Source organism: Leptonotus elevatus, chromosome 3 (assembly GCF_054856555.1).
Source record: "Leptonotus elevatus isolate MCC_2025b chromosome 3, RoL_Lele_1.0, whole genome shotgun sequence".
NCBI lineage: Eukaryota > Metazoa > Chordata > Actinopteri > Syngnathiformes > Syngnathidae > Leptonotus > Leptonotus elevatus.
Window position 1 is genome coordinate 13,721,063 of NC_141241.1, and position 26,910 is coordinate 13,747,972.

The window sequence follows — 26,910 nt, forward strand, 5'->3', positions numbered from 1 at the left end:
ACAAACTGACCCAAAATAATATAAAATCCAAATTAATTGCAGTGTGCCCCATCTAACCTTACTAATCACAGGCATTTTATTAATTGTGTTCAGATACCATTAATCTGGTGGTAGATCCAATTTTCAAGATGCAGGGGAAGTACTTTCAAGACTTTATTTTTCTTTTACTGTTATGACTTTTTCTTGTAAATAACACAAGGTAATCCTATATTGTGAATAATGCTGTGATTATAATGATAATATTTTGCAAAAAATCCTCTGTGGGCATAATCAAAATTACTTTTCCTGATGAGTAAACACATCTTCCTAAAGCTGTGAAGTGCGTTTCCCAGGAAGAAATGCTCCCTTGGACCCTGTGTGATCCGTTAGAGAAAGACAGCGCTGAAAGGGCCAGAGGAGCTAATAAAGTATTCAAAGAGGGGAAATGAGCGCGTATTAAGATGAATAACAATCATCTTTCTGTCGATCTCTCTTTTCTTTCCTCGGAATTTCATTGTCCCTTGTCGTCTCTGGCTATTTTCCACATGACTTATTTCGTCAATGCTATGTAAAGACAGAGACAAATGATGCTATTGACGTGCGTGTTCCTTTTTGTTACCTTTTGATGTTGCTTAATGATTAGATAGTCTATAAGTAGCGATGCCTGCTTTGCTTTGATTCTCCTTTTGCAGTGATTTGACGGCGTTTTAAGAAATGTTTTAAAAGCTCTCCTAAGAATTAGAGTTCGAATAAATCTTATTTATGAACTAGACAAAGTGCAATTTTCGGAGAAATTGCGTAGGAATGCTGAAAATGCTGAACTGTGCCACTGAGCAGTATCAGAGAGCTGGCAATGACGATAATTTGGACTGTAGAATGGAAGTGGGCGTGGAAAGAGGGACTTAGAAAAATGTCAATGTCTGTCCCATTGAAAATCAATGGGGAAAAGTTGATATTTAACGTTGAATTGTGCGAAATACCGTAAGTAATGTGGAATCCAATGATATATATAAATTTGAATGGTGTAAATCGGCAGTATTATGTTGGAGTTTTTACACGACAAAAATGTGTGGAGAATAAAAAGTGCCTGATATAATAATAATAATAATAATAATAATAATAAAGGTTAGAAACAACATATGTGTGAATAATACAGCATTCCCACAACTAATTTTCAACACCCACATGGGAAAAAAACATGTTTGTGGGGCAAATACTGCATTATCGTTGCATTTTTTATGAAGTGTTATGTGTTGTAGTGAGATTCCTAATTTTATTTATCACTAAAGTTGTGCATACACTCTAAATTAACCACACTATGGAATTTTACGTTTAAAAAATGGAAGTGCAAATAGTTAAAAATTGAAGTAACTTCAGGAAAAGAGGACACATGGGGCGTATGCATGTGTGTGTGTGTGTTGGTGTGCGCGTGTCAGTCACTGGATTCATCGGTATCAAGAAGATAATTATTTTGTTTAAGTCTGAGCCATGCTTGACTGCTCACAGGCGTAACTCATTAGGTGTCTAATCATCGCTGCTTTTTTCCCAATGAATACATATCAATGTACGTGGGTGTGTGCGTGTGTGTGGTTTTCTGCTATTACACTTTTGGTCACTTTCATTCATGGATCATTTATTTACTCGCTGTCGTCACAAGTCAGGACACATTAAGTCAAATTTGATCTAATGCAGACATTGAGGTCAATGACCACAAAAAGAAGGCAGCATTTCTTAAACATTTCATTTAAAAAAAAAAATGATAATAAATAAATAAATAAATAATAAAGACCTACTGAAGTTGTGTTGTGCAACTCATTTACGTACATATGTTATTTTACCATGGTTAAAATTAGTTTTTAATTAAAATTTACGAAACAGATTTCCCCAATGTAATTCATATGAACAATGACCTCGTGGTTAAAACCTTGCATTTGAGATACCGTGGGTTCAAATCTCAGCTCAAGGACACCTGTGTGAGGATTACATGTTCTCCCGAGGCTTCCTCCCACATTCCAAAAACAGATTTGAGCAATCATAAAAGATTGTCAACATATGTTGCCTTTCTTGGAGACAAATACTTCACATTTGACACAAACATGGTGTAAGAGACAAGAGTGTCATTCCTCGCTTTAGCATTTTAACTTAAGGTGCCAGATTTACCACTCACTGTTCTCTGTGATGAAAATAAACACAACATCACTTACTGTAATTTCTACAACACAGAACTTTGCCCCAAAAACATAAACAAACTTGTTGCCAAAAGAATTGTCATATTTCCATTCCGGCAAAATGGCATACGACCAATGTTGACATGTTTTGATTCAGAAGTGTTCTAAATTTTGCTGATAAGCTTTTTATTATTATTATTATTATTATTATTATTAATTGATAATACTAATTATTTATTCATTTATTTATTTCATGTTTTGGCAGGTTTTTTTTATATTTAAAGACGACATTTGTATACTTTTATTATTAATTTATTAATAAGTTATTTAAAGTTGTCTCATGTCTGTTTCAGTTCATGCTAAAAAAAAAATGCTTATTGTTGACCCGAAACCTAAACTGTACTTTGTTATTCCCGTTGTGCGATTGATTTTTAACACCCTTGCTCCAATTTGTCCATCGGTATGAATTAAAGCAAAACAAATAAAAAATAATCCACCTATATTTGCTCCTGTGACAGTAAGCTAGCTGAGGCTGTGACGTTGGTTTAAATACATGCTGTGTAGGTTTCTTACAGTAACAGTAGCGAGTGGCAATACACAGCTAGAATAATGTGTTTTGAAGAATATTTACTCATTTAATATGCCAAGCTGTTGTTTCTTGTGAAGATAGTTGAGTCAGCTGCCACCACACAATCAAGTCAAAGAAATAAACGCCTGATCAATGGCGGAAATCTTTTAGGTCGTATGTTCGCCTTTCTCAGTTAAATCTGTGAAACAAGACTTTTGTTAAACAAATCTTATTTTGTTTAAGTTAGTGTTTCTTTGGCACACCTCAGCCATGTACCTTTCTATCTTTATAGAAGATGTGTTGTGTGGATGTGTGGGTTACATGCCATTAGGTGCACTAAGTGCCTTCACTGTTGCCCCCCCCCTCCCCCCTATCAAGTGTGCAACCAGAGTGGCTGATTGGATGCAGTTTTATGAGCTGTGACTTGGTGGCAATTTTTGGAGCATCCAATATCCCTATTTAGTAAATTTGGGAATGCATTTCCGTTGCTTCATTGTGACAATGCAGCACACAAGTGAGATTGAATAATGTTTGCAACACTGTGTTTGAAACAAGAAACAACATGCAGGCCACATCACCGTCATTGCGGTTGCTCACATTGACTGATCAGAACACACCACTAAAGTGTGAAGTAAATAATCATCCCTGGGCTCATAATGTCATCCCCTAATAGCACTCTAATTAGCACATTATCTCAATTCAAAGCTTTTAGCTATTCTGGGTTTTGACTGTATTTTCCATCTGACAGACCATAATTTAGGGAATTAGCTCTGTCTGGCACCCTCATCCTCTCACCCATAATCTTCTATGAGAGGGAGGTGGAAATTGGGTTATGTTCCTCGGTGAGGGATTTTTTTGTGGAAACATTACATAGTATATACATTCTAGGGGTATCAAAATGAGTGTGTTAATTTTGACGCCACTTTTTTTTTTTTTATATGCGCAATTAATGACCGCCCCTTACTTGGAAAACCTTTACTGGGGGAATTCCAGTCACACGTCCACGTCAAAATTTAGTAGACGTAAATGTAATAATAATGCATATATTTGTGAAGTGTGATTTACAATTTTAACAATGTGCAGAATTTCACAAGTTCATGTTAAAGATTAGCTAACTCTTTATATTAAAAGACAACTGCATTGAGTTGTCACCAATGTCTTACAAATGCAATTATGTCCTCTAGGGGCAGAAAAAGGACCTCAACACAAATCACTCTTACACTCGTTTTTTTACAGTACATCTTTTTGATTTTAACTCAATTTTATGAATTATTATGAAATTACTGTATGACTAAAAGATGCAGCAATATTTATATTAAATATTGTTTCCACTTATATGTTAACAACAGTATAACAACTTTGTACATTTTATTGTACATTTAGAACAGATATCACATTTGCAAAAAAATTATAATGAGTTAACTATTGAAGTCATGCAATTAATTACAATTAAAAAAAATAATCGCCTGACACCCCTCATACATTCAAATGTAATAGGGTTATGATAATTGCAAAACATCATATGTAAAGATAGGAATGCAGATAGGAATTTTCCTGTTACATCACAAATGTTTAATTGGCTGGCAAACCAGTTCAGGGTGAACTACTGCCCGAAGCCAGCTGGGATAGGCTCCAGCACCCCTGCTATCTTTGTGAGGAATAAGCAGTTGAGAAAATGGATAGATGCATCACAATTGTCCCAGTTGTTAGCCAATTCCTCAGACACAGTTTAGACTTTTATTATTCCAAACATTCCAGTCAACAGCACTCCACGGCCACCTCCACAAGAGAGTTATTTTGCTAAACAGTAGTCAGCTGCTTCTTCAATATTCAAATCAAAGGTCACCTTGGGGCAATACCACACCAAATAAAAATGGAACATCTGGGCGCATGCAAGGTTCGGCCAATATCTTTTATGCTGCTCTTTTCATTATTCATTTCCTAATGATCCGGTGCCTTTTCATGTCCGATTCATTTGTCAGATCGTAGGACAACAGCTCAGGCACAATGACAAATTCTCAGCATTTAGAACTCTTGTGTTTGATAAAGTAATTGTTTTACAGTGCAGTTTAATAATGACTTTGCCACGTCATCTGTAAGGAAAGCAATCCTCCCGTGGCCAGATCTCAAGTTCGTCGCTCAAACTTTCTCGTCTTTCATCTTTTGTCTCTGCTGGGGTGACATCCGCTGAATGCGCCAGCTTGTCTGGTGACACTGGTCATCAATTATGAATGTCAATCACTGTGATTAGATTTTAATGCCGTTACATTAAAGCCCTCTGTTCCACTCCGTTCTTTTTGGTGCAAATTGCATTCAACGAGTCCCCGGTACCTTTATGAAACATATCTTTTCTGCTTTATTTAGGGTTAGGTGTTAGGAGAGGTTTCATTAGCGTAGAGTTGCTCAGTACAAAATGAGCTGTATCAAAAATGTTACCACTGCAATGCTTAGTTTTCGTTGACATTGTGAGAGGTATTCACTTAATATTGTGGCTGTCTTTTGGTGCACCATTGCTTCTGTTTCCCTTCTCATCTTGCCTAATAACCAATAATTAAAATGTTGGAAGAACTTCAATCATCATAAATTGTTCCATTTTTTTCAAAGAAAATTATTTATTTTCACATTGCTCTCCAAAAAGCATAAAAAAAAAAACGACAAGACGACGGGAGGCATATGTTTTATTGGACAGAAAATACATTTTCATTTTACATCACTTCAATTCAGCAAAAAATACATTTATACCTTGGACAAACAAATTGTTTTTTATCTTTTAGCTGGAAATAATACAAGTAATTGAGCATAATAGATTATTTGTATAAATAATGAACATATTTTTTATTGGATCTCAAGAGATATACCTCATGTTTTGATCAGAAAGTGGACGTTATTTCTCATTCTCAATAAATATCTACTGATAAATACCGTAACTGGCATATTTCATCCACCTTGTCTTTGTTTTTGTTCCAGTATTCTCACATGATCCGCAGACATTCATGTCAGGTAGAACCTGTTAATTAGCGATTGTGTAACTATTGTTCTGCTCCTGATTGCGTGGCCATCTGTCGAGGGTCACCTCCTGCTCGCTGGCCGGTGGCTAAACCAGAGACCGGGAGAATCTGAGAAACAATTAACTCTCTTAAACAAAAGCAATTAATGCTAATGTTGAGTGTATTTTGACACAAATTGAATGACATTGTTGGATACAAACTTGCAGATTCGGTTTCAATCTGCTGTTGGCTTTTCATGTTTGTCTCTCATTGCCCAGCAGTGCATTTTGTTTCCGCTCTAAATTTTACTATGAGGATTTATAGGACTCTCTCGCGATGAGTTGCAAAGTACGCATGTCATTTACATTACACGAAAAGGATTCTGAATTATTCTAAATTTTGTTAAAGGCAATATTATTGATGTACCAGTTAAATTTTTCTTTTTTTCTTTTCTGTACTACAGTATGTGAAGGCTTTGTTTTAAGTCAATTTTGGAAAAATTTGGTTTCTGGTATTGGCTCTAAGTGGCTTATAAAAGCTTTTCTGGGTACTGGTTGACCTTCTATTTGTTCATATTCAAGAATTACTCACTAATGGGTTGTTCTTGGAAAACTTGGTCCAGAAGTGTGTCATGTGAGCCCAAAACTGTACTTGTGCAAAACAAATGAAATATCCTATGCAGTGTTATTCATGCAGCTATGAATAAATGAAGATAGTACACCCAGCCGTTTGTTTGTAGGAGCTTGTATTTGTCCCACACACAAAACAATGAGCACTCAAGTACAAAATTACTTTAAATTAATTATTTTTACACTTGAACAGCTTCTTTCAAATCTTGCTGACACAGAAAATAGTGTGTGCAACTAGCGTGAAAAGATGTATCCATGTATTTTATTGTATGGTCGCTACCAAGCAAACCGGACGCCACACTCAATGCATAAACTACTTGCTCCATCATGTAATCAACAAAATAATTAATTGAACATGTTAATGTTATATTTTAAAGTGTAACAATTGAATTTCCAATTTTAGTTTCCAAAGTAGTACCAGCCGAGGCATAAGGTTAAATTGTAATTGTTTGTAAATTGTTGCCTGAAGCCCATAACAAACATAACAAAATGTTTTCTACTGGCGTATTGTCACATGATGGACAAAGTAGAACTCAATTAAACACTATTGTGTTTTAATTTCATTCTGAATTTCCTACCAAAATCTTGTTACACCACAACTTAGACCTGTTTTTAGTTAGGTTTAATCTACATCCTGTTACCAATTGTTAGGGCAGACACTCTACCACTAGCTCACAGCGCTGGTCACGCCGAGTGATCTATCTAGACACACATTGTCATTTTTAAAAACTATATTATTTTTAATAAATCATATAATATAATATATTGTAATTACTTATCAGTAATTTGTAAATGCAGTTTGAATACAATAAATTGATACAATAAATATATTACCAAGTGATTTATCTAGACTTACTTTCGATTGTAACCAATTTAATTGGTTGTTTGGCTAACCAATAAAATTGGTATGCCGGTAAACACCCGGAATGGTCAATGTCTGATTAATCTGTTGGTCAATCAAGCCAATATGAGCTTGACCAACTAGATTGGTAGTTTTTTTTTTAACCAATCCGTTTTTAGAGAGCAAATAACATAAACATGGTGCCTGGTTTTGTCATGTTTGTGAAAATGATTTCCTGAAACTCAACCTGAAACGTTGTATGAAAGCCCTTATAACAGTCCCTGTGTTTTTGTTGCATACTACAAGATAATAACTCTCAAAGTTGTTTTGCATCTTGAACACATTATATGGAGCCATTATTATTGGCTGACTAAACATAGCCTGAGGCAGTAGCAGTCAGCGTGTCCTAAGAAGGCTAAATGCTTTCGACACGTTGCAATTCTCATTTATTAGACTGTATCTATCTTAGTAATATGCTAATTAATAATAATAAAAATATTTTAAAAAGCCATTTGGTGTGTTTGTCTCACTAATGCAGCTTAGCATGGACATAACTGCCGTTATCAGCAGAAAAAACCCCCCAAAACAAGTAAACAAATATGGCTGCATGCACAAAGCATTTGTATCAAATTGAGTGTAATGTGATTTACTTTTGTCGCAATCTCATACCCATGCTTCAGTGGACATCTATTCAACCAGTGGCTTCGTCTGAGACCACTTCTGCTCTCTTTGAGGTTTCCTGAGCACAGCAGAAATGTTCCATCTTTCATGCTCTCACTTGTATGATTTACAGCTAATAAATAATTGACAAGCAGCAAATAATGGAATACCAGCATTACAGCATTTTAGAGTGCATGGTAGATTGATGATCCAGTGCAGTATGCATGCAACTGAAGCCTTGTGCCTGCAAGTTAAGCATTTAGCAGTCAATTTGTCTGGCTCAGACAGCAGGCGGGTGCACAATGAAGAGTGCGTAGCCTCCAGGAGTCATTTTTGGAACTATGAATGTAAAAGAGAAGCTTGCCAAATAAAAGCAAGTGCTTTGTCTCATTGATGTATTTTATTATGTTGGATTACAAACGTTTTATCATAAATGATCATACTGTCGGTCATTTTAATTAAATAAAAGACAATTTTCACACCATTTCTTTCTGCCGTCGAGGTAGTCTTATTGTTTTGATTATTCTCGTCTGACAATCTTTCCATTTGCTCTTCTTTTACATTTTTTCTTTCATTTGATAAACGGTTAACAGTTTGTCTGCATTTCTCCAGGTTATCAAGCTGTCATTTGAAGAATTTGACCTGGAACGAGGCTACGATACGCTCACAGTGGGCGACGGAGGGAAGATAGGAGACACAAGACGGGTACTTTACGTGTAAGTAATGTTAATACTTTACATATTCACACCAGAATTTGTAAGTAAGGCATAGGAAAGTTTCATACTGGGAAGTGATTCTAATTGTTAAAACAGTATGTCAGAAAAGTTCAACGATTGGTGTCAATCTCAAACCAAATCTCTTTTAAATCCAAACTACAAAGTACATGTTTTCCCCCTAAATTTGGATTGGCCAGTACGTTTAAAAAGAGATTCTGCAGCTTTTGCTCTTTCAGTGCATAAGAATCAATAAGAGTTATGGCAGGACATGTCATGGCTTCGAACAACGTCTTGAGCATCTGACACTTCCTGGTCAAGAAGACGATTGCCTGCTTGAGCAAACTTCTTGACTCTTGTGGGATTGTATCGTCTTTCTCATCCTCAAGGAGTTTCAAGACATTGACGACCAAGATGGTCGCAAAAACGGAGGTGTGAAGGATTTCGGAATAATCCTTCTATTAATGCACGAACGAGGGTGTGGAAGGGGGAAACTTGTGTGTTTTTTGGATCTGAAATATATATTTTGTGATTTCAGTCTTGGAACTTTTCTCACTCATCTCATACACCGTGCTAAAAGGGTAGCTAACAAGGGTGTGCATCTCCTCCATAAAATATGATTTTATACAAGTTTTTTAATATTTTTTTTTTTCAGTTTTCAGTTTTTTACTGCTCAATTTGAGAGGGTATGATTCAATGACTTTTTTCTTGTCATTTTACATACATTTGAATGAACTGGTCAGTACTGTAAATGTGTAAAAGACGTATCTCTCCAATACAACTAAATTCAATATACATTTGATGCACTCAACATCTTTTAAGTAAAAATTATTTTCCTGTTCAAATCAGGTTTAGTTAGAAAAGTTCTCTGAATAAGGCATTGGAGTTATACACTACTGCTAAGCACACTCTAAAAACATTTGGGTCAAAATAACCCAACTATGGGTAAAAAATGGACCGATCCTCTACTTGGGTCGATTTGACCCAACTTTGAGTCAAGAAATGGGTCTTTCAGCGTAAAACTCATAAATATTGGTCAGATCCTTTATTTGGGTCATTTTGTATAAAACTGAGAAAGTGGATCAGTCCATTTGTTATCCATAATTGGGTTACTTTTGACCCAACTGTTTACAGAGTGCACAACTGCACCAATGTATTTTGTGACTAAATATCTCACCATAACAGCATTATTGTATGAAATATTCTGGAAAGCTGTATATTTTCCTTTAAGAAAATGTATTAACTGTACTGGGAATGTGTTCAGTAATATTTCACAATTCTTAACTGCCACACACGAGTACAAATAAATCAATAGTAAAATATAAAAACTAAAATATGATGGCATTGGAGTCTTGCTGTCTTGTTTGTGTAGGTTTTATCTTATTAATAATTGAAGCATTATGAATATGTTGCAAAAAAGCCATAAAAAAACAGACCACACTCTACTTATTCCTGTCCTGAGGATCACTTGGTTCTTGCGTGACATCAAGTGTGACCGCTATTTAAACTCTAAAGGTTTGTTTGACTCCAGTGACATATTTTTTTCCGACAATTTACAAATCACCTCAAGGGCATTCGACTTTACATATTCCACTGCAATGTTAAACTGTGTAGGCCTGGTGAGTGTTTATCAATCACAAAATAAACATATCAACCTAAACGTGGATTCTACTTGCCATACTAATAATGTTTGTGTGTCTGTGTAGACTGACAGGGTCCAGCGTACCTGACATCATCGTGAGCTTATCCAATCAGATGTGGCTTCATCTGCAGTCTGATGACACAATCGGCTCTGCTGGGTTCAAGGCAGTCTATGAAGGTATGCCCTCTTGCAACACCTTGAACTTTTTGTCTCTTGCCGCCCACGCGGACACAAACACACGCACACACAGCTCACATTACAGAGTGTGAAAGTCAAATTATTGCTGACGCTCTTATTTAGCTGTAAACACAACCTCATTTTTTCCTCCTCCGTCAGTGTGAGTGAGTGTGTGTGTGCGTGTAACTGTGAATTACAAGATGGTAATAAATGAATTATGAGTCAATCAGTTGATCGTTTTGCTTGGTTATTTTCATATTATGCACGAGCTGACAGTGAGAGAGGGAAAGAGAGAAAGACAGGGCCTGAAGACGGAGTGAAGGTGAGAGGGGACAATGGCCATGTTTGGCTAATAATTCATAATTTAAGACACTTCATGCATTTTACAGTTACATGTGATTAAATACAGCTTCTTGCCATGTCAGTGCGGCCCTATAAGTTGATTTTAGCCAAATTGAATTCAAGGGACAGCAAGGCCTGGAAAGGTACGTGGAAAGGTACGTAATTGGATCCTGGCAATTGGGTAGTCAGGAAGAAAGAAATTGGTAAAATAGGACAAAATGACAAATTAAGTGAGAAGTCTTGCATGAGTCAAAGACGAGATGAGAGCAGATGAACGAGATCAAGCGTGTGTTTTGATCCTAGGCTGCCACTGTTGCTGGCAACGTGGGCCAGGGTCGGTCGCTCTTTTAGAGGAGTTCTACATCCAGCATCAAGGTCTATTGCACTGGGAACATAATTTTTGTTAAGTCTGACAGCTGTTTTAAAAAAAAATTTGAGTGTGGAATCCAAAATTGTCAGTTTTTCTCTATCACATCATATTTTTTAGCTATAGGATCCCAGTTTTTTGTGGAGGCTTGGTACTGTAGAAATGGCTTGGAGTGCAGTGGTCTTGCCAGCCTAAGGGGGAAAAAAAACATTTTTTTCCGTATTCTAGCCGCTGGTTCAGCCAGGTAATGTTTGCACAACGTGTCCAAACAGGGAAAACTATCCTTGCTTTGAACCCACCACAGCACTGGTGGGAATTTGCAGTGTTAGCAATTCAGGCACATTTGCAGTGAAATCATTTGTAGCTCTTCTTCAATCATTGATAGTGGGGGGCCAAAAATGTGTTCCAGCCTGGCTTTCTTTCTCTCGCTCGCCTACCTGCAAATGAGGAAACAATTTCAATCAATTAAAGTGACAGACTAATTTGATTCAACGCACTCATCTGTTGCTGGAGGAGGTTCTGCCTCCTCCTCCTCAGGCCAAAAATGTGTAATTAGCGAACAGCTAGCCGCAGGACACTGTGAAAATGATGCCTCATTCAATACATCAGTTGGAACCAGACATGCTAACAACAACAATGAAGCAGAATGATGGTCTCCTGGAGTGATTTATCAGCTGGTAGATGTTGGCCATGGTAGGGGTTAGCGTCCATAGCTTTAGCCAAACAATATTATAGCTAAACTGGTAAGCATGTTTGAACCAACTACCAAAGCGTTGTTAAGGTATGTGCAAAGTAAAAATCGGACATTTTAAGGTGGCATCTGAAGAGATGAGTATGGATGTTCTATTAACCGCAGTTGTGTCTTATTTATTGATTTGATTGATCCCCGATCTATCAAGTGAAACATTTTCTGTTGGAATTGCCTTCCCTTTTTTTAGACTCTTTCAAATTATATTTCAGAAAAAAATGGTTTGGCGGACTATTTTATAATCTGACTGCCAAGTTGAAAACAGCCGAGTCACAACCAAGAGCAGCTCGCCTCTCTCTCAATATTTTAGGTTTTCAAGAAGAGCAATGAAGTCTGCTCTCTAGTCACAGCCGGGTGAAAACTTTGATGTCGCACTTTTGTTTTACTGTTGACAGACAGGACAAAGTCAATGTTTACTTCGCAAATTTACAAGCAAAAACATGAAAGGAGAAGCGAAGCAAAGTCACTAGATGCAACTTAAGATTTCTAGATATTCTTGCAGCCTCCATTTTTCTTCAGGAGAGCTAAACAATTGGCTTTTGGTGTGCTTGTTGTGTCACCGCCATGCTGTCACATCCTATAATGTCATCCTTTTAAGGACCCAGAGCCGTGTAACACCCTGAGAGAGTTATTCAGCCCTGCAAGTGGGTGTATATTTTTAGCCTGTTTGCAGCATGTGTGCTGCTGAATAACCTTATACGCCTTGGAAAATTTGAAAGTTTGTAGGTTTGTGTGCAGAGAGACAGAGAGAGACCATGTTAACATTGTAAAGAAACACAGCACATTACAGTAAGTGAGGCTTTCAGTAAACTGTGACTGCCAACTTTCCAGGCTGAAGGCAATTGGCTGCGAAGGCTGCATCAATGTAAATGATGTATTTTCTTTTTTTTGACTGATCAAAGTACTGAAAAGTAAGCAGTGCATGTATTTGTCTGAAGGAATGCATGCACTTTCTTTGTGATCATTAAGCATATTTTAATGTATGCTTTACCTTAAACTTTTATTTAAAAAGCTTTATTAAGAAACGCTCACTGGACAGTTTATGACAGCAGTTGTTAACCTGGGTTCGATCAAACACCAGGGGTTCGGTGAAGGTCAAGACGCACATCTGATTCAAACGATTCATGATGATATATCCCGCTTGGCCATCATTGGCTGCAGGTGATCACGCTACATTGCAGGGGAGTTGGTGTGCTTGCCGCTCAGTAGTCGACTTGTGGCTGTTGTGATGGTACAATGTGTAAGTTTCTTTATTATTGCACTCACATTAATATTTCAAGCCTAACTTAAGAATTATGTATTTTTTTACAGGACAAATTCCCATTTACTTTTCTTTTTTTTAAGATAATTTTAACACAAACCTACCAAATAAACCTTATATGATACACATTAGTCTAATAAAGCCTATTTATTTGAAATGCATAATCCTCACATTTATGTATTTATTATTAATAAAGGTAATTATTATAAAATAATAATAATGGGAGTATTTGTTTAAAATACTTATATATATATATATATATATATATATATATATATATATATATATATATATATATATATATATATATATAGTATATTGTTTTAATTGCATAATAATCAGGTTACCTATACACGATAAACATACTGCTATGTGAAAAACATTTTTAATACAAAATTTGGGATGAAACTGAATGCAGACATCCCAAAAATGTAAAAATTAAAACAAGCAATTGTACTTTATTGATACCTGAGGATTATGCATTTCAAACAAATAGACTTTATTAGACTAATAAATATGTATCATATCAGGTTTGTGTTCAAATTATCAAAAAAAAAAATGAATGAATGAATGAATGAATGGGAATTTGCCATGTAAAAAATTACGTAAAATCTTAAATTAGCCTTGAATTATTTCTGTGAATGTGTAATCCCTTCATACTAACTGTGTCGAGCAAATAAAGAAAGTGGTTGGACGAATATGTGCATTATGAATTGACATGTATAACAGAACGTATGGTGTTCCACAGGGTTCAATTCTGGGGTCTTTGCTGCTCTTGTTGTAGCTGCGGCAGCTGGTTACAGCTTAAGAAAACAGCTGAGTTTCTGAATGCAAGCCAAATTTAATTAAAAGGCTACTCTCTCTGTTGATTTTGTTTAACAATAAATCCTATATCTTTGTCTTGAATTTGAGGGGGAAAAAAACAACAAAAAAACGTTTTGTTAAATGTTTCCATAAAGAAGGGTTTGATGAATGCACATAGGGAAGTGGTGGAGTTCAGTACCTCCAACAAGGTAAAGATTTTTTTGTTTGTTTGTTTTTCGAAGCTTTTGAATTTTATTTCATAATATTGTGTAGATGTAACTTAAGTTAAGGTCACTAACTGCATTACAATTGTTTTGGTTAAAAACAAACTGCACGATACAACAAATAAATAAATCAGTTTACTTAGATGGAGTATGTTAGGTAGGAGAGATTCATGAAATTCCAAATAGACAGTTTCAATTAGTTTTGCCTCGACCGCAGTGTTTTCTAACCTTTACTCAGCTAAGTCATCCATTTTACATTAGAAAAAAAAGTTTCACAAAAAGTTCACATTTGAATGGTTAAAAAAAAAAAAGATTAGTGTAAAATTTGGGCGTGCTTAATTGAACACAAAGTTTATATATTTGCAAGAAGCATGACTTGTTCTGTTGTATGAATGTTAACAGTTGAACTGTAAAAGGTTGATTGAACCATCTGCCATGTAATGACATTTAATTAGTCTGTCTTTCACTACAATGTCAGTATAAATACATGCACAAAGATATATCTGTAATTTTTAAATAATAATTTTCTGACACATTAATTAAATTTGGAGGATTTCCTGCAGCAGCCCAGACACACTGGGGTGCCCTGGTTGGAAATCACTAGAGCTACCATGTGATTAAATACATAAACACAAGCACTGACTGCTGACTTAAAGAGATTCCCTATTGAGTAATGATCAAAAACAACTAATGTCTAAGTGGCAGTAAAGCAAACAAAGTTGTTGTAACCAGCAATAAACCTTCTCAAACCAGCCATTTTCTTCCTGCATAGCATTGGAATTAATCAACCATAGTATTCCTTTGGTGTTGTATTTCCTATATATGTCCTTTACTGTTATATTTCCTTTCTTATTCAGATCATTTCATATTAAAAAAAAAAAAAAAAAAAACAGAATGAAAAGTATAAAATAAAGAAGGCATATGAATTGAGATTTGACAAAGAAACAAATGTTAGGTAAGGAGTGAACTAGACAATTTCGACTCTCGCTCTCTCCCTCTCACTCACTCGCTTGCTCTCTCTCTCACGCTCTTTTGCTCCAACTCACCTGACCTTGAGGTGTATTTGCCCAAAGCTAATCCAGGAGCATGGTGGAGCATGTGTTACCAGTGGACGGACAGCTGGCAGAATGTCACATTCTAATGCTAAAAAATATCTGTAACATTTCTGTTGATTAAAAACCTTTCCAATTAAGGAAGGGCGGAATGGAAAAAAGTCGCCAAAGTCATGGAATGTGAGACCAACTGCAGCCATGCTAATGCGCTATTGTCACCAGCAAAGCACAGCGTATTGATCCAATTGAGGGACGGCGGCTGTTTGAAACGTGACAAGAGAAGTAACATTCAAGAAGGAAACAGTGTGATAACATGTGAATGTGTGTTTATAGGACACGGGCATATTTTATTGCCTGTCATAAACATCATCCTGTTAGTTAAAGGAGCATGCCGCCACTTATTGTTTCGCCTTCCACAATTAAAGCTAAATTGCTCCTCAACGTCCCAGAAGACATTTTAGCTGAGAGAGAAAACACATTAGAATGCAACTCTAACAGGTTCTATCATATTCATTAGCTCTGCAGTGCACACACACACACACACACACCCCCACGTGAAAATCGGACCATTTTCTCTGACTTGACATCGCCATATTAGCTTGGCTGCTGGTGTCCCCTGCAGTGTTTTTGTCATGCTGTTGACAGGCCAATCAGGGATGCTGTCAGCTTGCTTCTAAGGAAAGTAGCTTTTGCTTAAATTTGAGGAGCGGGGCCTCAATTTCCATATATAGGACATTAGCTGAGGAGACAGTGTCTAATTTTTTCAGTCATACCAGGACACACAAATACTTGTATTACACAGAATGTCATCATAATGTACTTCAGCAAATGTCAACTTACAAACATCTTCAAACTTCCAACTTCTGTCAGAATAAAAATCCACAGTCAAAAAATGTTATGGTTATTGTTCCGCATCAGCACATTTAAGACAATCTAGAGTTCACTGGGGACAAATGTCAAATCATGATGCTCATATTAGCATGTATTTTTTATGCAAAAAACCTGCGCAGTCAATTTCATAGATTTATTTGTAAGTACATGTTCATGTTTGAAAGTAATTGCTGAAAATGTACAAAGCCTGAGAAATATATATTACTCAATTGTAACTGATAGAGTTAAACTATTTTTAACCATTTCAGGTTTCATGATATTTTGGCTGCGGCGAAAATGGGGCACCTTGTTCCTCGCTGCGTCGCCCCCTTTATAAGAAATTGAGCGGTTATCATGCACACAGTGTTCCCAATTCCCCAGTAGGGAAACGAGCTATTAGCTGTCCTAAAAGTCGCTAGAAGTCACTAAATGGCGTCACCACCTAATTTGCATGGCAATTTGATGTAATTGTAATCGACGCTGTAGGAGAGAGGAATAATGTTGTGGGAGAGGCAAAAAGTGAGTTAAAAAAAACCACCCTAAATATGTTTAGAACTACAAATAAACTTTTATCCGTTCTTTTTCTTCCTTTGAAATACACATTATATAAATCAATCTTGCCCTCTATTGTTACATGCTAGAATCTCAAATTTAATCAAAAAGGCTGTTATGTGCAGAGATTCCAGAACAACAGAAAAAGTCGCTAGATTTGTCGCTAGTAACTTTTGACAACAAAAAAAAGTCTTCAAGAGGCTTTGGAAAGTTGCCAGATTTAGCGAGAAAGTGGCCAAGTTGGCATCATTGTAGGCACAATGGCAATGTGCAGTTCACTAGTTAGCAATACCTACAACCCAAAAATGCATGATTCCTTCAGATCGTCCGCTGACCTGTCTGCTTTAGAGCGCCTCATTGTACGCCATGAATACATGCAGGTCAAGTAGAGAAAGACAAAAGAGAATAGTGGGTAGTTTGACATGAGATCCGTGAATTTGGATCTGGGTTTTTTGGCTGGTGTCATCACTTTAGAGCGCCTCATTGTCAGATGTGAATAGGATTTTATTTCAGCCACCAGAGACTTTAAATAGATATATTTTCATGGCTCACACAGCGTAACGTGTAGATATTAGATTACATTCTGGTATCCGTTTTCTCTTATTGAAGTACTGGTTAACTGCCCTATTTGATTGAGTGTTGAGTGGGGTGTGGTTTCAGTGCATCTAATGGACACACCCACAGCATTCGAGAGCAGAGAGAAAGACTTTATCTTTTTGGCCAAAATTGTAAGTGACATTCTTGTCTCTGGTGTCTCATATTATCTATAAAAACATTCATGTCCACATCAAGAACCCTAATAATTTTTTGGATATGTATTGTCAAATGTTGTGTATATTTATGGTCTATTATTTGCACTCTAGTGATGATCTTTCAACTCATTGACATCATTGCTGATCACTGATCACTTCCAGGGGCAACAGACTGTTATGGAGAGATTTAAATGTACATTAAGTTGTCTCCAGATCACACTGGCATAATCTAAGCAAAATAGCAAGTGCATCATTCTCTCATCTATGTCTGGACAGAAAACCTTGCAGGATATGTTGGCTCTCCTCCAACAAGTCTGACTTGTTTAGAACATCTCCACAGGGGGGAGAGAGGACATGTTGTCATCCAAATCTCCGAAGCACCTCTGTTGACCTTTTTAAAGATGATGAAGTACTGTAAAGTATGCCCCCCCTATCTCTCTCTCTCTCTCTCTCTCTCTCTCTCTTTATCTTATTTGATTCCAAAGGTTTCAAAAACATGCCTAATTTAAAAATCACAACACGCAAAGGGATTCTGTTTTACTCTAGTCACATAGGCGGTGGTGAATTATAAAGTGGGTGATTAACTGTGTCACATTGCAGCTCCATCTGGTTCACTACTCCACTTGGCCCTAATGCAAGCTGACTGTACCACATGGAAATTAAATGGCTTGGTTATGCACCTTTGTTTGGATTTGAACTATGATTGTATGTATTGTATGACTAATTAACTGATACATTTCTTCATAGTACGTATTGTACATAATGGTAGATATCCTGCACATCTAATGAGTTGCAATGAAACAGTTTAATCAGTTAAAATCATATTAATGTTTTTTTTCGGTTAACATTTTCTTGAAATTGCCGTTTTCAAATGTAAAATACTACTATAAACTATTATTTTCTCCTGTCATGTTTTGCTAAATAGTCTAATCTATTTTTTTTTTATGATACCACAAGAGCTCTTTTTTCATTACGACGGAAGATGATTAGGGCCAGTGAAGAGAAAAAAGAAGGTTGGCAGGATTCTGACTTTAATCTCAGAATTCTGACTGGCCGTACGTTACTCAATTAATTCAGGTCCTGATTATTATGTTTACAGTCAAGCAGGCTGTCCTTTTATTTTCAAACTATATAAGTTATTAAATTGTCCTGTGATTGGTTGGCAGCCAATGCAAGGTGTGTCAAATGGGATAGGCTCCAGCTCAGCATTGACCTTAATGAGGATATGCCGTGTAGAAAATGAATGGGTGGACAGTTCTGTAAGCTTTTGTTGCACTTCATTTATATTGTCATAGTTGTTTACTGTTTTTTTGTAAACTCACCTGGAGTGCAGCTGTGTCGTACCTTAACTGTAATTAGCAGGCCTATCTTTATCTCTGTGTGACGCAGAGATCGAACGAGGAGGCTGCGGTGATCCTGGCGTGCCAGCGTTTGGTCGTCGTAGCGGCGATGGATTTCAACACGGGGATGTACTGACCTTCTTTTGCCAGTCTGCCTTTGAATTAGTTGGCGAGAGGAGCATTACATGCCAGCATAATAACCAGTGGTCTGGTAATAAACCCAGTTGCATCTGTAAGTACTCATGTGTTATCTTTTAAATTGCTTTTCTGCTCTATTTTCCTCCCCAAAAACTAATTAATTAAGTTTTCTTTTCCTTTTTTCCGCTTTGCATTCCCTTTCGTCTCTGTCTGTATTCTCACTTAATTACCTTTTTATATAACCTCATTTCTTTCCTATTGTCCTTTATCCTCGCAGTCTCTTGTTTCTTCAACTTCACGGCCCCATCAGGAACAGTGCTGTCCCCAAACTATCCGGAGGAATACGGGAACAATCTCAACTGTGTATGGCTGATCATTTCGGAACCAGGGAGCCGCATTCACTTGCTCTTCTCTGACTTTGACCTGGAGCCACAGTTTGACTGGTTGGTGGTCAAAGACGAAGGTGAGGAGCACACTTATCAGGCAATTAACCATATTGGTGACTATAGCAGGAATTTCAAATGGAGGCCTCACAGTCAATTAATACTATTATTCAAGTAGAATATGATGAAAGCAATGAAAATTGTATGTTGAAACATATTAGATGAAAATAATCGGATCTTTTTTCATTGTTTAATTACTATTGGTTAATAATAGTTTTTTTTACAGTTTCATGTTTAATTAAGAAATAGTTGGCTGAAAAATTACATGATCATTTTATTATTTTATTTGAATTGTTTCATTATTAACACATTTGCATTATGCTCAGAACTCAGCATAACTTGAACATTGTTGCATTGCTGTTGTATTAAAGTTTAGCGACTGAAACGGAATCAAGTTGAGGTGCCTTGTGACTGGTTGTTCATTACAGAAAAATTGTGTTTAATTGACTGGCTATAAACGTGTCTCTGCAAAGAATTTGATCTCTCTGACAATGTTTTTGAAAATTGCAGGGCAAATAGGACTGTTGCGCAGGGTAAACTGAAATTAAAGTTTCAAAGTATTCCAGTTGGCTTCATCTCATATCAATCAGGAAAAGTTGCTGTTTTTGCTGTATGGTAAATGTATACGTACACACTATGGAAACACGGGATTTATCTGCATCCCAATTTTATTAGACATATGTTGCATTCAAATGACCGTCAGGAACAATCATCATATAATACTCAAATCATATAATATGAAAATTATCAAAGGAGCTATTTCTCCACTAAGATTGTATTAATTGTTGATTTTAAAAATTAAGTGTGATTAATTGTTCGTAAGGGTTTTTTTCCCCCCAATAAATTATAGTTTCCTCACTTATTACAAAAAAAAAACATTTATACAGCAACTCACAGCCTTTAAGTCAAATTGCTTTTCAGTTATTGTAGTTAATTTAAGTGTGAATGCATTACTGAAGCAATGATCACAGCGAAAAGGCCATTTGTACAATCAATAAATTCATTTCCAAGACTAATTTGAATGTCATGGAAACATATAATGAATAATGTTGAATGAATGTTGAACTACAAAACTTTCAGTTTACATATTTTATGCTATGTTAATTGATCTGCCTTCCATTTTTAGAGTTCATAGCTTGAAGAATAAATGATGATGATGATTATCATTATTACTGTATATACAGGACCATACATCTGTTCTCGACATGGTGTTTGTGTATGAATAGGGCAACATCAGTTGGAAAGAGTCGAAATTTGAGCACAATCCTGCCCACAATAATGATTTCTCTTTTGGGTTTCATTGGAGCACCTGACGACCCCTAACCCAATCTCCCCTCATAAACATGTTGCTGTATGACAACCAGCCCCTTGAGCAGCTTCCATTTGATAGAATCATAGAAAAATATCATATGCTGTGATTCCACCTCATCTCTGACAGAAATGAAGCTACTTTGCACAGACATTCGTACATGCCCACGGAAGATGTGCACTATGTTCTACTTAATGAAATAGGGATACAGTCATTCCGAGAAGAGCTATAGGAGCATTATGCGTCACAGGTCTCCAACAATATGATCAATACTTTGAATCAGACGTTCTGTCATGGAGACCGGATTTTGCCGGAATTAATATCAGAAGACACATTTGTGTAAAATAGCTGGAATGATGAGGGCATCATGATCCCTTTATTGTTAGTCAGGTGCAATCAAAAGCTGCTTCTGCAGAACCCGTTTATCAGCTCTCCGACGTGCTGTATGAATCAGTGACGTCTGCCTGGTGCATGATGCCTCAGGTCCCTCGATGAGTCACCAGAGTTCAAAGGGATAAAAGAGTTAAGATGCTGTAGTGTCACATTGGGAGTATCAACTTTGAGTCCTTTGCCGTCAAAATACTGTCATTTTTAATCATTGCCAGGGTTGAAGTCTTTATTAATCATTTGCTTGTGGCTAGAGTGTTTTGGATATCTTGTGCTTGATCTCCTGAAAATGCATATTTAAAATGGATATGTTTTTGTTTTGTTTTGTTTTCTTACCTCACAACTGAAACATAATAAAACAATGTGTATGTATAGACATTAAATAGCATAAATAATATTTAATGTTTGTTTCCTTTCAGGTCTGTCTGAGCCGACCACATTTGGAACATTTTCTGGAAAGGATGTACCATCCCAGATCGCTTCACACGGACACATAATGAGACTGGAATTTCAGTCGGATCACTCCAATACTGGGAAAGGCTTCAATATCAGCTATACAAGTACATGCATTATCTATCTTCATGCCTCTCGTTTGATCCGAGACACGTCATAATTCTGACCATAATACTGTCAGTTCTCCGATGTTTTTGATTTGCCCTTCTGCTTGCAGTACGTTTTGCATTCAGCATCCTTATCGAATAGAAATATTTTTGTAGCATCTGTCACGCTATCAGACAAAGGACCCAAACGCAGAAAGACAATATGGAGGCAGGAGTTAAGCTAAACAAAGATTTCACTGAAGTTGACAGGCAGCAGAGGAAGAAAAACATTCTGCTCCAACGTTGACAACTCCAGAAATTTCCAATACAGCAGGCAAAGATCAGGAGCAGGTGAACAGTAACTGATGAGAGACAAAAAAAACAACACAGGATGTGAAGGCGGAACGTCAACAAAGGAGCAGTAGGAAACTGACTCCGTGACGGCGTTACATGCACAGAATTGAAAAATAAAAAATATAACCTTTTCCTGAATTATTCAAACTGCTAGCAGTATCCATAGATAGCAGGAACAATACATGCAAAGATCATATATTCTTTATTATTTATGTATTTAGTTAGTTAGTTAGTTACCTACCACCACGAGGCACTTATTTGACAGTTAATAATGTGAAAATGCTAATATTTATATAAAAATATCATACTTTATCTCTAAAATATAAACTTGTTTCTAATTGTGTTTCCTTGAAGCATTTGGCCAGAATGAGTGCCACGATCCTGGTGTTCCTGTCAACGGGCAGAGGTATGGAGACCAGTTTCAGCTTGGCAGCTCTGTAGCCTTCCGGTGTGACCAAGGATTCATTAGGACGCAGGTAATTCATATTCAAATGTTACATTTGAAAACGGCAATTTCAAAAAATCCAGTAAAAGACTAGAATGACTTTTGTATGAATGTATCCAAGCGGAAAGCCTTTTTAAATCTGACAAAAATGAAATGTACAGGGGTCGGATCAGGTCACCTGCATCATTCAAGACGGAAATGTTGTTTGGTCTGCGGCTATGCCTCGCTGTGAAGGTAAACACACTCCTTCTGTTTTTTTGCTATGGGGGGGGTATGTTTTCCTTATGCGCTCACAGCGTAGATTCGATGAACAGATAGCGTAGGTCAAAAGTGTAAGTAATAGTAGTAATGCAGTGAATGTAGCAAAAGTCCTCTATATATCTGTCTTAAATTAAGTTTGTGTCAACCACAATAATAACAAAGAGAGTTTCTAACTCATTAAATACACAGTGGGGGAAAGAATATTATGCAGCATTTGAATTGGACAAGAAGGAAAGGCCATTTATTTTTATTCTAATTGGATGTTAGAATTGTGTAACATATTACAGGATGTTGGTACCACTTTGAAAAAAGTGTCCTCCTCCTCAAGGTTTATAAATAGTACAATATATAAATAAATTATTAACATTGCTAATTATCTTTAATGAAGAGTTTAACAAAGTGTAGGCTCACAAGTTATATATTTTATTTTTTGTTCACTTCGAGGATCTATCATTCACAATTTCAGTACATGTATGAAAGGGAGCCTTAATGAGGTGATCCTACTTATAAAGCAAAGCATTTGGGCTTGATGTAAGTAAGCTCACAGTTTGTTACAGAAGTCACAGACTTTTGCTGTTGGCCATGCTTGATAGCATTTTTATCAAACTCATTTATCACCACTTCTATAAGGGTAGCCTTCTTATTAATCTGTTTCTCCTACAATTGTGTGTTAATTAAAGGTAATCAAAACATTAAAGCAGGTTAACTTGACAGTGTGCCAATAGTATTAAATAATACATAAAATACTTTATTCATTAGTTTACTTTTTTAGTTAACAGGAAGTTTGACTGGATTTGAGAGAGGGAGAGGGAGAGGGAGGGAAAAAGAGAAGCCATTCTATCAAAATGTAGGATGAAAATTATATTGATTTCCTCACCAAAAATCAAGCTGTAATTATTTGGGCTGTATTGTTGAATGTGTACAACTCAGATCACAATTATTGATTAATTTGAATACCTGCAATATAAACAATTTGAAAGGAGTTAAATCAAATGATAGCTTTGTAGAAGTTGGGTACCACAAGAGACCAAATCAATCAAAGGAGGATGATTTTCTTTTTTCCCCCGTCTGTGCTACTTCTTGTCACTGTAGCTCCATGTGGAGGCCATCTTACTGCTCCTACCGGAGTTATTCTCTCTCCTGGTTGGCCTTCCTTCTATAAAGATTCTCTCAACTGCCAGTGGGTGATTGAAGCGCAAGCGGATCACGCTGTGAAGATACACTTTGACAGGTGCAATTTTATTTTTAAGTCACAGGCATCTTTTCTCTGGTGTGCCACTAAATCAGATGAGCAGCAATGAACAGCTCGTGATATTGTATAACACTAATATTCTCTTGCACTTGCAGGGTAGTATAAATGTGACAACATTTAAGAGAGCAATTCCATACAATATGGTCATAATGATTGATTATTTAAATGTCAATAAACCTTTGTGTTGAATTTATGGATTACTTGTGAGTACACTACTGGCTGCAACTAGCAGAGATGCTAATGATTTAGTCTTAGCTTACTGTTAATAGAACATCATGATGTCGGTTATGACAGCATTAGCATTTATGATAGCAGTGACTTTTGAGACTGAAAACAAACTTTGAAAACTGGTCTTGATTTTTTATTTTTTGTTTTTATCTTGTTATTGTCTGTGTTTAAGTAGAGTTGAGTTGAGTATTGAAAATATGATTTTGTGTAAGATACTAGTAGTCAGATGGTGCTAATATTCTTTGTGCTCCTTTACTCTATATCCGCATAGTATAATCATGCTTAATTACCGTATTTCTTCCCCTCATTGGCTATATTTGCAAAGTATGTAGTATCTATTGTGAGCATGCTATGATGATATTACTTGTGTGGTGTGTCATCTTTTCTCTTTAGATTTTGGTTTCATGACAGCATTCCTGAGCTTTTTTTTTTCAACATTCACATGCAATTTTTATGGGAATTGCAGTCACTTTTCATTGAACTCATTCACTGCCATTGACGGCTATAGACGTAAAAAATTAATTTGAACTATTTCTATTTGACATTTTTTTCCACTTGAATGAGTTAATCAAGTGCTATGAGATGCTCAGATAAATGTAAAAGTAGTATGTGGTGCAGTAAATGATTAATGTTGGAGATTCACTTTTCCTTATGGCATTGAGCCATAAGCAGAAGCAGCATGGCATGAAATTGCTATGGATGAAATCTATCTGTTTTGGAACTTAAACATAAAGGCCACATCACCCTCAACCTATAAGGCATTCCATTTGTGGTGGATTGTGTTTATGCAAATGTGTATTGCAGATACAACTTTGCATTTGATTGTGTATGTAAATATTCAAGTCATCTTAGATTGTTTTTTGATAGTCCGCTATATTGTTTTCTATCCCAGCAAATTGCTAATTGCATTCAAATAACAGTCCACCCTTAAAATGTTTACTCTTTCATAATGATAGCTTTCTGAAGTCATGGCCACTCGAGTCCAAGAAAGCTGTTTCAAAAGTTGGATTGTCTCTTGGTCTGGAATATAAGCAGGCAGGAAGTGGTCACATATAAACAAGTAGTCACCTGTTGCTTATTTATAAGAACCCAGCCTTATGTCTGTTTGATATTCTGATGAAAAGCATTTGATTGAAAATACATAATTTCTGGTTAACTCTTGTATGGCTGCCCAGGTTCCAGACAGAAGTCAACTATGACACACTAGAGATCCGAGACGGCCCCTTATCCTCCTCCCACCTGATCGGCGAATACCACGGAACCCAGGCACCTCATTTCCTGATCTCCACTTCCAACTTCTTGTTCCTGTTGTTCACCACTGACAACAGTCGTTCTGCGGCCGGCTTCAGCATCAGATATGAGAGTAAGAATTGGCCGGGGAAATACAATTTAGTAGACATAGACTGAAAAATATTGAGGTTGTGTTGAAGTCTCGTGGTCACGAGTAGGTAATGACACGTTTGTCATGTACACCCACGCTTGCTCAGACCCTCTTGACTCTGTGATAAATATGCATGTGTAATATAAATTCCAGGTGTGAAAATGGAGTCCGACGCTTGCCTTGACCCCGGCATTCCAGTAAATGGCCGTCGCCATGGCAGCAGCTTTCCCATTGGCTCTCGTGTCTCGTTTACATGCGACCCAGGATATACTCTGAGTGATCAGGATCCCATCGTTTGCGAGCAGAATCATCAGTGGAGTCACGCTCTTCCCAGCTGCGACGGTGAGGACCCTTCATGGTTTTAGCCCCCTTGAAACCTCCACAGGGATAATCTTTCTTGAGTAAATAGCTGATGTGATTTTTGGTGGGGCTCGTTCTCATATAGAGTTGCGTGCGCTCATAAGTGTAGGCAGAATGTTGTTTGCCTAAAAGCATATTTTTTGTCAGGTTTGAATTTTTGGAAAAGAAGAAAAGTACAGTACACTGCATTAGTACATTAAAGTGACTTGGGCAATTATGCAATTAGAATAGTAATTTGTAAGTTGTGTATCTTTTTTTTTTTTTTAAAGAAAACACAAGCGATCGTGCAAAACACATTCATTTGTAATTGGACTCAAATTGAACCAAAAGGCGTTTCAGAGTAGAACAATCATTAAACAAAACATAGCAATGAAGAAAATAATGACGCGGTCCCCATCCGGTCATTAGTCATATTTTCCCCCAAATTGCCATTGTTTCATAAATTCTGCCAAGGTATGAAAACTTATGAGCGCAATTGTAGTTATGTGGCTGAGACATTCTGATATGTTTAGTTTGTTTGTATGTTTGCCTGGAAATTTAAAAAAAGGGATTATATGGTTGATTTTTTTGATATGTTATTCTTTGCTCTAATTAATTCACTGAGACTAAATCCCAGACCTCACATGTAATGTATTGTTCATTTATTAGTTAGCAGCTAAAACTGTGACTGTCATATACCCTTTATACTCTTCTTTGCATTGATCGCAAAAAAATATCAAAATTATATCAAAATAAAAAAATTCAAAAGACTTGAGGACTATATAAATATATATATATATATATATATATATATATATATATATATATATATATATAAATATATATATATATATATATATATATATATAAAATTGTTACTATTTTATTTAATTTATTTATTTAGTTTCAAGGCACATTTTTTTCCACCGAATTGATGGTTGAACTTTGGAAGTTCTAGTGTAATTTGACTTCTGGATGTGCAAATTTAACTGCCTGTCTCAATACAAAGCCAAAAGATTGCCACTAAAAGTGACATTTTGCTTTAGTTATTCAACAGTGCAGTTTAAAAGAAAGGTAATATCTGTAAATGTCCTCAGATCCACAGCAGCATTTTTTGTTGGCCACGGTTGCATTTAGAGTGGCACCTTCTGCAGCTAC

At 36.4% G+C, this 26,910-nt stretch overlaps 1 protein-coding gene across 2 annotated transcripts in view; it reads left to right on the forward strand.

Annotated features, from left to right (window-relative positions):
• LOC147177030 (CUB and sushi domain-containing protein 1-like) overlaps positions 1-26,910 on the forward strand; it is a 383,887-nt gene that overhangs the window by 233,512 nt on the left and 123,465 nt on the right. For both annotated transcript variants that reach the window (XM_086070543.1, XM_086070544.1), the window contains exons 11-20: positions 8,445-8,548; positions 10,252-10,364; positions 18,726-18,908; positions 19,092-19,277; positions 21,373-21,513; positions 22,201-22,322; positions 22,453-22,525; positions 23,645-23,783; positions 25,208-25,395; positions 25,567-25,755. In XM_086070543.1, the coding sequence (XP_085926669.1) occupies positions 8,445-8,548; positions 10,252-10,364; positions 18,726-18,908; positions 19,092-19,277; positions 21,373-21,513; positions 22,201-22,322; positions 22,453-22,525; positions 23,645-23,783; positions 25,208-25,395; positions 25,567-25,755 (1,438 nt within the window). The remainder of the gene's footprint in view (positions 1-8,444; positions 8,549-10,251; positions 10,365-18,725; positions 18,909-19,091; positions 19,278-21,372; positions 21,514-22,200; positions 22,323-22,452; positions 22,526-23,644; positions 23,784-25,207; positions 25,396-25,566; positions 25,756-26,910) is intronic.